The sequence below is a fragment of the Scyliorhinus canicula genome, chromosome 9 (assembly GCF_902713615.1).
Source record: "Scyliorhinus canicula chromosome 9, sScyCan1.1, whole genome shotgun sequence".
NCBI lineage: Eukaryota > Metazoa > Chordata > Chondrichthyes > Carcharhiniformes > Scyliorhinidae > Scyliorhinus > Scyliorhinus canicula.
In genome coordinates, this window is record NC_052154.1 from 25561696 (window position 1) to 25574255 (window position 12560).

Genomic DNA, 12560 nt, shown 5'->3' on the forward strand with positions numbered 1-12560 from the left:
CAAAACCTTGTTGCTTATCACTGATAAGCCCATTTTCTTCCAAATGGGAACAGATCCTATCCCTCAGTATCTTCTCCAGCAGCTTCCCTACCACTGATGTCAGACTCACCAGTCTATAATTACCTGGATTATCCCTGCTACCTTCTTAAACAAGGAGACAACATTAGCAATTCTCCAGTCCTCCGGTACCTCACCCATGTTCAAGGATGCTGCAAAGATATCTGCAAAGGCCCCAGCTATTTCCTCTCTCACTTCCCTCTGTAACCTGGGCTAGATCCCATCCGGACTTGGGGACTTGTCCACCTTAATGCCTTTTAGAATACCCAACACATCATCCCTCCTTACACCGACTTGATCTAGAGTAATCAAACATCTATCCCGAACCTCAACATCCGTCATGTCCCTCTCCTCGGTGAATACCGATGCAAAGTACTCATTAAGAATCTTACCCATTTTCTCTGACTCCATGCATAACTTTCCTCCTTTGTCCTTGAGTGAGCCAACCCTTTCTCTAGTTAAACTCTTGCTCCTTATATATGAATAAAAGGCTTTGGGATTTTCCTTAACCCTGTTTGCTAAAGATATTTCATGACCCTCTTGATTCCTCGTTTCAGATTGGTCCTACATTCCTGATATTCTTCCAAAGCTTCATCTGTCTTCAGTCGCCTAGACCTTATGCATGCTTAGCTAGTCTCACAATTTCACCTATCATCCATGGTTCCCTAATCTTGCCATTTCTATCCCTCATTTTCACAGGGACATGCCTGTCCTGCACTCTAATCAACCTCTCTTTAAAAGCCACCCACATATCAAATATGGATTTACCTTCAAACAGCTGCTCCCAATCCACATTCCCCAGCTCCTGCCAAATTTTGGTATAGTTGGCCTTCCCCCAATTTAGCACTCATCCTTTAGGACCACTCTCGTCTTTGTCCATGAGTATTCTAAAACTTACAGAATTGTGATCACTATTCCCAAAGTAATCCCTGACTGAAACTTCAACCACCTGGCCGGGCTCATTCCCAAAAACCAGGTCCAGTATGGCCCCTTCCCGAGTTGGACTATTTTCATACTGCTCTAGAAAACCCTCCTGGATGCTCCTTACAAATTCTGCTCCATCTAGACCTCTGACACCAAGTGTATCCCAGTCAATGTTGGGAAAATTTAAATCTATCACCACCACCCTGTTGCTCCTACATCTTTCCATAATCTGTTTACATATTTGCACCTCTATCTCACGCTCGCTGTTGGGAGGTCTGAAGTACAGCCCCAACATTGTTACCGCACCCTTCCTATTTCTGAGCTCTGCCCATATCGCCTCACTGCTCGAATCCTCCATAGTGCCCTCCTTCAGCACAGCTGTGATATCCTCTCTGACCAGTAATGCAACTCCTCCAGCCCTTTTACCTCCCTCTCTATCCCGCCTGAAGCATCGATATCCTGGGATATTTAGTTGCCAATCATGCCCTTTCCTCAACCAAGTCTCAGTAATAGCAATAACATCATAATTCCAGGTACTAATCCAAGCCCTAAATTCATCTGCCTTACCTACCACACTTTTTGCATTAAAATAAATGCACCTCAGACCACCAATCCTTTGCGTTCATCATATGCTCCCTGCCTACTCTTCCCTTAGTCACGCTGACGTCATGATCTAGTTCCTTACAGGCTTTAGTTACTACCTCCTTACTGTCCACTAACATCCTCATTTGGTTCCCATCCCCCTGCCACATTAGTTTAAACCCTGCCCAACAGCGTTAGCAAAAGCACCCCAAGGACATTGGTTCCAGTCCAGCCCAGACCGTCCAATTTGTAGTAGTCCCAACGCCCCCAGAACCGGTCCCAATGTCCCAAAAATCTGAACCCCTCCCTCCTGCACCATCTCTCAAGCCACGCATTCATCCTGCCTATTCTTTCATTTCTACTCGGACTACCATGTGGCACTGGTAGCAATCCTGAGATTACTATCTCTGAGGTCCGACTTTTACAATATCAGTTGTCTGCAAAATTCCATCAGGTTCAAGAAATTTAGACTGTCCTATGGTATGTACAATGGAACTTCAGAACTAAATGCAACTTGAATAAAATGACCCAGGCCCAAACCCACATTTGTACACTCATTCTGAGCCAGATTTGAATTTAAACACATTCCTGACACAGTTGCAGTATGTTAAGTATTTGCATATAATATTTGGGAATTTCTTTGCCCACTTTTACATAGAAAGAATTTGGAAGGCTATATTTAAGAGTTGCATTGAATGGAAAGTACATTAAAAGTTTTAAAAAAGACACAAAGATTAAATGCGAATAATCTATTGCACCAAATATATTAAACGATAAGCAATCAGTAATCACTAAACAACCTACGCCCACTGTGTTGGGGAAGTCCCTATTCTTGGATACTCAGCAGGGGTGGTCTGGGTTACGCTTTGTTTTTTATTACAACATGGGAGTTTATTTTAAAAAAGACATTCAATCAGTAAAGTTTTTAAACAGAAATGTGGTTCAGAAAGAGCATGCAGATATGTGACCGTGAGTCATTTTATTTAAATAAAGCAAAAGGGTCTAGAAAGAGAACTGTAACATAGTGTAGGAAGGCCTGGGTAGTGGAATTTTATTGTGACTTGGCCATTTTTGACTATTTTCATCCTGTATTCACTGTAGTAAGTTAACAAGGACATGACAACATTATGTACCAACACTGAGCTAAATAAGCCGTTTTGTGTTCTGTAGTTAATAAACTCACATTAAGAATGACGTATAATTAGCAACCAGCCAGTAACAGTTGATTGACCAAGTATTATGTCTTGATTAAGTTATAACTGATTAATCAGCAACTGCTTAAGTAGGTATTAAGGTTGGATTATGCTCAAAAGTCTGAAAGTTTAAAAGAGCTGGTTTTCTGCTGTAAGATTCTGCCTATGGATGAGCATCAATTCAGATATTGTGGGCAGAATATTCCATTCGGAAGTCTGCATCCGGTGGCAGGAGAGGCAAGTCAGAGTGATTTCTGCCGGGCGTTGGGATGGAATGAGTTCAAACCCAAGGTTCAAGATGGAGGTTGGCCTGGACAAAATGAGAACAATTGAGTTTGGAGGTTTTTAGCAACAAACGGATCGAGATTGGAGCAAAGACAGGTGCATCACATTGTAGGTAGCTTCCGTTGCCTGTAAACTTTGAACCGCCTGCCTGAATTATCACATTAAAAAATTGAAATGTTCTGCACAAACTGCAAATTATACCTGGCGATATATTTTATTGGCAAGGCCAAAAATTAAACTGCAGACTTCTACCCCAAGAAGAACGATTTTGGAAACAAATCTGTGGATACCGCACCCAAATCATTCTGCAAGTATAGATACTAAAACTAGCCCTTGCATCCTGGTTTGGTAATGATTCTTTCATTTGGTAGAAAATGTCTTCTGACTCCTATATCCAGGTTTCACATAGTATATTTTTCGCTACCTTCAAAACTTATACTTACATAATGTATTTAAATGAGTAGAACCTCCTGAGATGTGCAAAAATACAACTGAACACAGACAAATAAAGATTTAAAGTAGTTGAAAAACAGAGTTGAAGAGATTAGGTTTAAATTAGGCTTTTAAAGTCAGGCAGGTGGTGATGAAAACCTGCAGCAAAGTGGCCTTAAATTTTAATTTAATAATCTTTATTGTCACAAGCAGGCTTACATTAACACTGCAATAAAGTTTCTGTGAAAAACCCCTAGTCGCCACATTTTGGAGCCTGTTCGGGTACACAGGAGAATTCAGGATGCCCATTTCACCTAAAAGCACGTCTTTGGGGACTTGTGGGAGGAAGCCGGAGCACCCGGAGGAAACCCACGCAGACATGGGGAGAATGTGAAGACTCTGCACAAACAGTGACCCAAGCCAGGAATCGAACCTGGGATCCTGGCACTGGGAAGCAACAGCGTTAACCACTGTGCTACCGTGCCGCCCCATGGGAAGTTTTTGTCTTCCACTTTAAAAACTTGAACTACTCAATATTTTGTAGATACTCCTGTTCAATCAAATCATAGATATGTGCCAAGACTCTCTGGCCCCGATTGCGGCAGGTTTTCCCGCCACAGATGCGGCTATCCATTTATACTCCCATTGGCTTTGGCTGGACTGGAAGATCCCGCGAGCGGTAAGGGGCTGGAAAATCCCGCCCATGTTTAGCTTCAGTGATCAGGCTGTGATCAATTGTGAAGCAAATATTGCAGGAGCACTCCAAATATATAAACATGGACTGTAAGAACTTCCTACTCTCCATCTGACGAGCATTTCCACTCTTTCCAGCCTCAATTTGGGACATTTTGATGCATAAATGCCAATATGTCAGTGATGCGGCGTAGGTTTATACACACTGCAAATCTGACGGATGACTGCTTGTTTTCAATTCAGCTGTCACCCTTCAGTCGTCAATGGAATATTGTTGCCTTTGATCTTTGCCAGTTTCAAATTCAGACTCCAAAGTGACTGATTTAAGGTGCCCTGACAGTTATGCCTCCTCTTCCTTAAAATAACATTTTCATGTGTCATAACACATAAATCCATCACGGAGATTAACACTTCCCTGCTGGGCCCGAGGACACAGCTCAAATGAGTTAAATAATTGATCCCATGCCTCAAATTTCACCTCTATTTTGGATTTTAAATCATATCTACATTCCAAAGTGTTAAATCGCAAATATTCTTCGAAGAGTTTTTGGAAAAATTAAAACATAATTTTGGAAAAACAAACCATTAATAATCATGGGTCACTGGATCTTTAAAAACAGACATAGGTTTCAATATAAATTCATAGAAATTTCAAAATAGTTTGTTCGTCAGGATTATGCTGAAATTCAGCACACAACCCTGCATTGTTCATAGAACATAGAATTTACAGTACAGAAGGAGGCCAGTCAGCCCATCGAGTCTGCAACGGCTCTTGGAAAGGGCACCCTACCCAAGCCCACACCTCCATCTTGTCCCCATAACCCAGTAACCTCACCCAACACCAAGGGCAATTTTGGACACTAAGGGGATTTAGCATGACCAATCCACCTAACCTGCACATCTTTGGACTGTGGGAGGAAACCGGAGCACCCGGAGGAAACCCATGCACACACGGGAGGACCGTGCAGACGCCGCACAGACAGTGACCCAAGCTGGGGAATTGAACCTGGGACCCTGGAGCTGTGAAGCAATTGTGCTAACCACTATGCTACCGTGCTGCCCTTGTTCACTTTGAGAATTGAAAAACCTTTCCAGAATGCATTCTTAATAATGAATCATTGAATGGACATCGCAGTTGGAAGCTATTCGGCCCATCAAGTCGGTGCTGGTTGAAAATTCGTTATGCAGTCTAATTCCACATTTCAACTCTTGGTCCATGCTCCTGAAGGGTACGTCACTAAATGTGCACATCCAAGTGCTTTTTAAATGTGACGAGAGATTCTGCCCCGCCACCCTAATAAAAGATCATCAATCTGAAACATGAACGGTTTCTCTCTGCACAGATGCTGCCTGACCTGCTGAGCATTTCCAGGGTTTTCTGTTTTTATTCCTCCACATAGTCTGTGCTCAACATCAGATTTCAACTAAACAAAATAAATTTCACAGTTGAGCTCATAAAATGTACCCTTTCATAGTCTATGCGATTTCCTTTCCTGATTTATAACCTTATATTTACCAACGTGAACATCCACCTTTTTTTAGCTCAAACTTGGCTCACTTAGTCGAAGAACGTTACACGTGACGTGCACATATGGCCGGCTCGATTGGGCATGGCTGCGTTTCCCGATTCCGCTCGAGATCCATGAAAGAGCACAATATTATGCTGGCTAGTCATTTAAGTGCAGACCAGCGTGAACCTCATCTGGATAAGGTCTGCAAGGCCAGCAGTATTAGACGCGTGGCGGGTGCCAGATCCAATGGCGATCCAGCAGGAAGTTTAAAGGTAGCTGCCAGAGATCGCTGAAGATATCCAAGGAGGCAGATGAGAGGTCTGCATCATGGCAGCAGCAGCAGACACTCGAGCCAGGAGGGCACTTCAGGTGAGTATAAACCCCTCTTCCCTGATTCTTGGGTGACTGTCCAGCGCTCCTGTGGAGGCGGTGACTACCAAGAGGGGCATCCTGATGTCACAGAATGGTAGGAGGAGGCCAATCCACCACACCAAGATGGCCTGAGCAGAGCACATGGCTGCAGTGCCAGGAAAGTTACAATGATCTTTTGCGCTTGGCAAGGGTGAGTTCTGAGATGGTATTGTTCAGTGTGGGGAACTGAGGGGGGGTGCCTGTCCTTCGTTGCTCTCTGTGGCATAGGAATGAGGGAGTCTCAGAACATACCTCTACCCATGTGTGTTGAGGCTGGAGATAAGATCTGAATCCCTGTGTCTATCAAAGGATCAGGTGTGCAAGGGGGTTGGGACGTCCACATGGCTCACGGGGATGGTGCTGAATGTAAGTTTAGTATTGAATGGGACTTTGCATTATCAGGATATACGTAGCCACAACAATGCAGACAGATCTGCCACCAGTGGTAGGGTGGCGATACTGGTAATCCTCATCAGCCAAGAGTTGGGAACCCTGGAACTCAAATGTGAGTGAGGAAGAAGAGCCTCAGGACACTGGAGTCTCTGAGGAAGGTAAGAGCCCAGCAGGCAGAAGCTGGGCGAAGAGTGAAAATAATGTAGGCTCGCCTCATTCCTCATAAGGGCTTCTGAGAAACAATCGACATATAATTTGAACAAGTAGATGGTGGAGGTAGAGAGTGCTCAGGGCACCAGCAGTTGGAAGGCTGCTGGAGACCAGGACTATGCAGAGTCCGAGGCAGATGATGAGGCTTTGGCGTTACCACTCAGGCGGCAAATGTTGGATGTCCAGCGGAATGTGTGGGGTAATCTGATGGAGATCCCCAGGGTGTGCGCGCCATGGTCTCTATCATAAAATACTCCATGTGGAGCTTGAGTGCTGCGTTTGCTTTGAGCTATGACCACACAGCCTCATCCATCGAGAGAGTGGTGATTCTCAAGGAAAGCCAGCTCCAAGAACAGAATCAGGGGTTGCATTTGGACCGGCAACCCCTCACTTCAGGAGGTCACTACCAGTGTGGGAGATGGATGTTTCACCCAATTTCTTAAATGGGTGCCCATCCAACAGACATAACTCACAAAAGGTGGACAAGCTGCCCGTCGCCTCTGTGGGCTTCTTTCAAAGCATCCTGGAGGAGGGCAGCAGCTCCTCTGCCTCTCAGCAGTCCATAATACCATAAGAAACAGGAACAGAAATAGGCTGTTCGGCCCCTTGAGCCTGCACCGTCATTCAATAGGATCTTGGTGGATCCAACTTTCCTCATGTCCACTTTCCTGCTCTTTCCCTGTAACCCCTTGATTCACTTACTGATTAAGAATCTATCTTTCTCAACCTTAAATATACACAAGGACTCTATCCCATAGCTCTCTGTGGCAAGGAGTTCCAAAAACTCACAACCCTCTGAGAAAATAATTTTTTCCTCATCACAGTCCTAAATTGACATGGCTTTATCTAAGACTATGCCCTCTGGTACTAGACTCTCTCCCACGAGGGGAAACATCCTCTTACCATTTACCTTGTCAAGCCCCTTAAGAATCCTACATGTTTCAATGAGATTACCTCTCATTCTTCTAAATTCCAATGAGCAGAATCTCAATGTTTTTAACCTTTGCTCACAAGACAATCCCTCCATACCGGGGATCATCCGAGTGAACCTTCTCTGAACCGCCTCCAATTAAATAATACTTTCTATAAATAGGAGGACCAAATAGGAGGGCAGCACGGTAGCATTGTGGATAGCACAATCGCTTCACAGCTCCAGGGTCCCAGGTTCGATTCCAGCTTGGGTCACTGTCTGTGTGGAGTCTGCACATCCTCCCAGTGTGTGCGTGGGTTTCCTCCGGGTTCTCCGGTTTCCTCCCACAGTCCAAAGATGTGCAGGTTAGGTAGATTGGCCATGCTAAATTGCCCTTAGTGTCCAAAATTGCCCTTAGTGTTGGATGAGGTTACTGGGTTATGGGGATAGGGTGGAGGTGTTGACCTTGGGTAGGGTGCTCTTTCCAAGAGCCAGTGCGGACTCGATGGGCCGAATGGCCTCCTTTTGCACTGTAAATTCTATGATAAAATTTTTTTTTTTATAAACTGTTCAGAGTACTCCAGATGTGGTTTCACCAGTGCTTTGTACAATTTCGGTAGGACTTCGCTATTCTTATACTCCAACCCCCTTGAAATAAGGGTCAACATTCTATTAGCCTTCCTGATATTATTTAAATGTAGAAAAACTGCAGAAAGCTGCAACACAATGGGACTTGGGGGTACCTGTGCACAAAACACACAAAGTTAGCACACAGGGATTTTTTTTGGTTTCGCTTCAATGCCATAAAGATAAATGACTACTTTTCTCACATTCTCACAGCCTCCTGTATATTCAATGGGTTTTGGTGTCATCAGTGCCTGGTGAAAGACATTTGGGGCAGCAAACTTTATTACTGGGGCAGTGGTGCGACATTGGGTTTGTGGCATGGTTGTAAAATGTTTGTGCAGGAGGCAGTGCCCTTGGTCTCAGATGGAAGCCTAGCTGAAGGAACGCTGAATCGAGGCCTCTCGGTTGTCCCTGCCTCCCTGAGGGTTCCTCATTTCTCCCTCTTCATCCCCACCATTTGCCTGCCCAGGCTCCGCACCAGAGTCATCATTGAATTCCTCCAGGTGTCTGCCTCAGTGTCCTCTTGGCCCAGTGGTTCTCCCCTACAGAGAGCAAGATTATGCTGAGCACAGTAGGCAACGACAATGAGCGACATTTGCTCTGGTGGATATTACAGGGTGCCCTGGAGCAGTCCAGGCACCTGAAGCTAATTTTTAAGCAGACTTACTATCTTCACTACCACCGCACTTGTGGAGACATGTCAGTCATTGTATCTTTCCTCCACCTCTGTCCTCTGGTGCCCAAGTGATGCCATCAGCCACCATTTGAAACCGCTCGTCAGTCAACAAACATCCCTTGAGGCGAGGAGATGCAGACAGCCTTGGCTGCCTTCATGGAATCATGGGAGCTGCCAGGATATCTCACACAAACCTGCCGAATCTGGGTCCTGCGGTCACCAGCGATTTCAACATTCATGGGGTGATAACCCTTCCTACTGATAAATGGCTACATGGATGCAATCAATGCCATCCTGGATGCGGGAGAACTCTACAATTGCTGAAAAGCCTCTGGCCCATCCTGAAATGGATGAATGTACTAACCCGCCTGACCAGGGCATCAGCCACCAGATTGACGCAGGTATGCACAGCTGATTGGGAGCCTCTGCAAATATCACCCACTGACCCCTGGAAAGATCTGGAGGCAGAAAGGTTAAGGACTACAATGACCATGAGAACACAGGCAATGGGTGTCCACCCACCCAGCTGGAGGCAATTTCCGGTCTAACCATCTGGCAAATGGATGTGATGCCATCCCTTGAAAGCCGGAGCCTTCTACCACATTGGACCCCTTGTCAAGTTTAGGTAGTTGGATTGCTGCCTGTACACCCTGGCAGCTGGATAATGGCGTCTTCTTTGGGGCCTTCCTTTTTGCCGCCCCTGACCACGCAGTGCCTGCACCTCTCCTCTGCTGTGCTGCCTGTGACAACCTGGCCTCCTCTCTCACTGGCCACGGTCTTCCTCCTCAGAAAGATGTTACAAGACTGAAATGTCCAACCTAGACCCACAAACCTGAAAACGATGCAGTGAAAATGTTCACAATCTAGTCTAAGCCCACACCAAACACTCAATAACTCTTACCAACTCAGCTTGCCTTTGCTACTTCTTCCATTTATTCCGCCCTTGGATGACAAAACGGCACAAATGGTTTGGCAGCCTGTCCCTGTTGCCCATGAGCCAACCTAACAAATCACCCAGGCAACATAAAATCCAGGTAAATTGGAATTTAAATTCTTTAAATTAACTTCTTAATTGTCAGTGGGCGGGCAACCGATTCGTGCGCCTGATGACCAAAACATTGCGCAAGAAATGTTCAATTATTTTAAAAAGGCACTCCCCTCCAAATCACATAATAGATTAAACAGGAGAAGAGCTGGAGCAGACTACAGCAGCAGTCACCCCCAGAAAGAACCTGTTATTGCTGGATTCTCACTTGTGCTGCCAAACCAGTTTCAATTGAGCTGGATAATTCGCCACCACTTATAGTGGCCTGAAAATTCAAAACAGATAGAACATAGAACAGTACAGCACAGAACAGGCCCTTCGGCCCTCGATGTTGTGCCGAGCAATGATCACCCTACTCAAACCCACGTATCCACCCTATACCCGTAACCCAACAACCCCCTCCTTAACCTTACTTTTTAGGACACTACGGGCAATTTAGCATGGCCAATCCACCTAACCCGCACATCTTTGGACTGTGGGAGGAAACCGGAGCACCCGGAGGAAACCCACGCACACACGGGGAGGACGTGCAGACTCCGCACAGACAGTGACCAGATATGAACCATTACAACTAAAATTCAAATTCGTTTCAGATCTTCAAAATTAGCTCAATCTAAAAATGGAAGCATTTTGGTTCGGAGTCATTTTGTTACAGGTTATCAAACCAACGTGATGCGAAAGTTCACAGAAGACGACCCAGTACTTTATTCAGAATAGTAGGCAGGGAAGCATTCAATCAGAGCTTAATCTTTACACACGTTATAAACTTTTATACAGTATACAGAGACACACATTACAAACATGCGCATCCACAGTTTCAGTCTGCTTCTAAAAATAGAAGCACAGGTGAATTTCAGATAATGGTCACTTCCTGAATACAATTAAATACTGAATCAATGTACAATTAAGTTTGTATTTGTGAAATCTCATTCATTTGAACTGGCACTCTCTCATTTTGGTTTTAAAAAATGCCTAATTTAAGAACGTTTCTCACTTTGAACAACAAGTGCATTGGAGTGTAAATGGGCTTGCAATATCCAACATTTCAGCACCAATTTCACTTCTGATATTTATCCGACCTTGGTATGTTTCTAAATTTGCACTTAAAACAAAAACTCAGCAATCTTGCACGTTGCAAAATTTCTAGTTTAACTCTGGGTGAGACTGTGTTCTAATTTACACTTAACCTTTTTAAAACCCAGAATATACAACAGAACAGGCAAGGGAAAGCATCGTAACATGTCTGCTTTCTCTGTACACGGAAATGTTTTAAAACAGCAACAGCACTGTCTTCAGGAATCTGCTGTGCGTGCATAAGTCATGGATACTGGAATTTAAAGCAGGTTCCTAAATTTCATAGGCTTTCTATTTGAATTGCATTCAAAAGTAAAAATTAGGCACCGCTGAGCTATATGGACCAGTGAAGTTCCAGGTTTGATCCTGAAGCACTCCTGTATTTGCTGCTCTTAGCCAGGCCAAATTTAAGGATGCTATAATTAGCTTCAATGCTTTTAAAATAGAGAAGGAAAATTGCCAAATTCCCTCTACGTTTGTAGACTTTGGGTTAGTTAGAAACAACAATCAGAGTTAAATGTTTAAAAAAAAATACTGCCTTGTTAAAATTACTGCAGTTGCTTAATGACAGTCTTACCCTTCATGAATAAATTCTTCCAAAGCTGCACACTCTGAGACGAGCTGTGTTAAGTTGCTCTTCAGCACCACATAAGATAAAATTGGTAGCAGATCATCGGCACCACTGCAACAGGTCACAAAACAGGCGAAATGAATAATTGACACAAAGCAAGGCAATAGAAGAAATTTTGCAAATATTAACCCTCGGAATGTGTTATTTCTCTTGCTCATCTTTTAAATGAGTCCTGTCTACAATATTTAAAATTTTAAGTAAGAGGAACCCAGTAGTAATCAAAGAACCCAGCAGTGGTCAAAGACAGTCGCTCCCCTCTCCTCCACCCCCCCCCCCCCCCCCCCCCCCACACGCACACAATATATGCACAAATAACTAATACCTTCAGTAGGTATGAAAAGGGTTGAGATTCTATCTATAGCAGCTATTCACCTGCTGTTGAAATCTCCAATACATTCTGGTTCAGGAAGATACTCTGTCATACAATTTTTGAGGGGGTACGAGAAGATTTGAACTATTTCTGTCATAGCATTTGCAAGTGAACACCAGGTGCCACAGTTTGCTGTGCATTAAGATTTACCAACACCATTATGAAATGAACACACTTCCAAGGTTATTGTTGTGCTACTGATCATAGAGATTTTTTTTTTTTTTTAAAGTGCACGCTTCCTGAATTGGAAGACCAGTTGATCAAGAGAGTAATAGAGACCAGGAAAATCTCTGGATACTTCCCTGGCTGTATCCATCGAGCTATTGTCCTTCTAATGACTGATCCAACCATTTGGAGGGGGGATAGTTGTTAGAGTGGCACTACCATTTGTAGATATTCCTCATGTAATGATAGATTGACCTCAACTCTGTGCTAAGTTACCTGTTCTTAGACAAATACAGCTCACTTCAGAATACACCAGAGTAAAGCTCTTTGTCAATTTGTGGCCACATAATCGACATACGAGGAAATGAATG

The 12560-nt window shown here is 44.1% G+C and overlaps 1 protein-coding gene across 1 annotated transcript in view; it reads right to left on the reverse strand.

The window, feature by feature from the left end:
* vps9d1 (VPS9 domain containing 1) overlaps window positions 1-12560 on the reverse strand; it is a 132194-nt gene that overhangs the window by 18397 nt on the left and 101237 nt on the right. The window contains exon 14 of the mRNA XM_038806367.1: window positions 11601-11705. Within this exon, the coding sequence (XP_038662295.1) occupies window positions 11601-11705 (105 nt within the window). The remainder of the gene's footprint in view (window positions 1-11600; window positions 11706-12560) is intronic.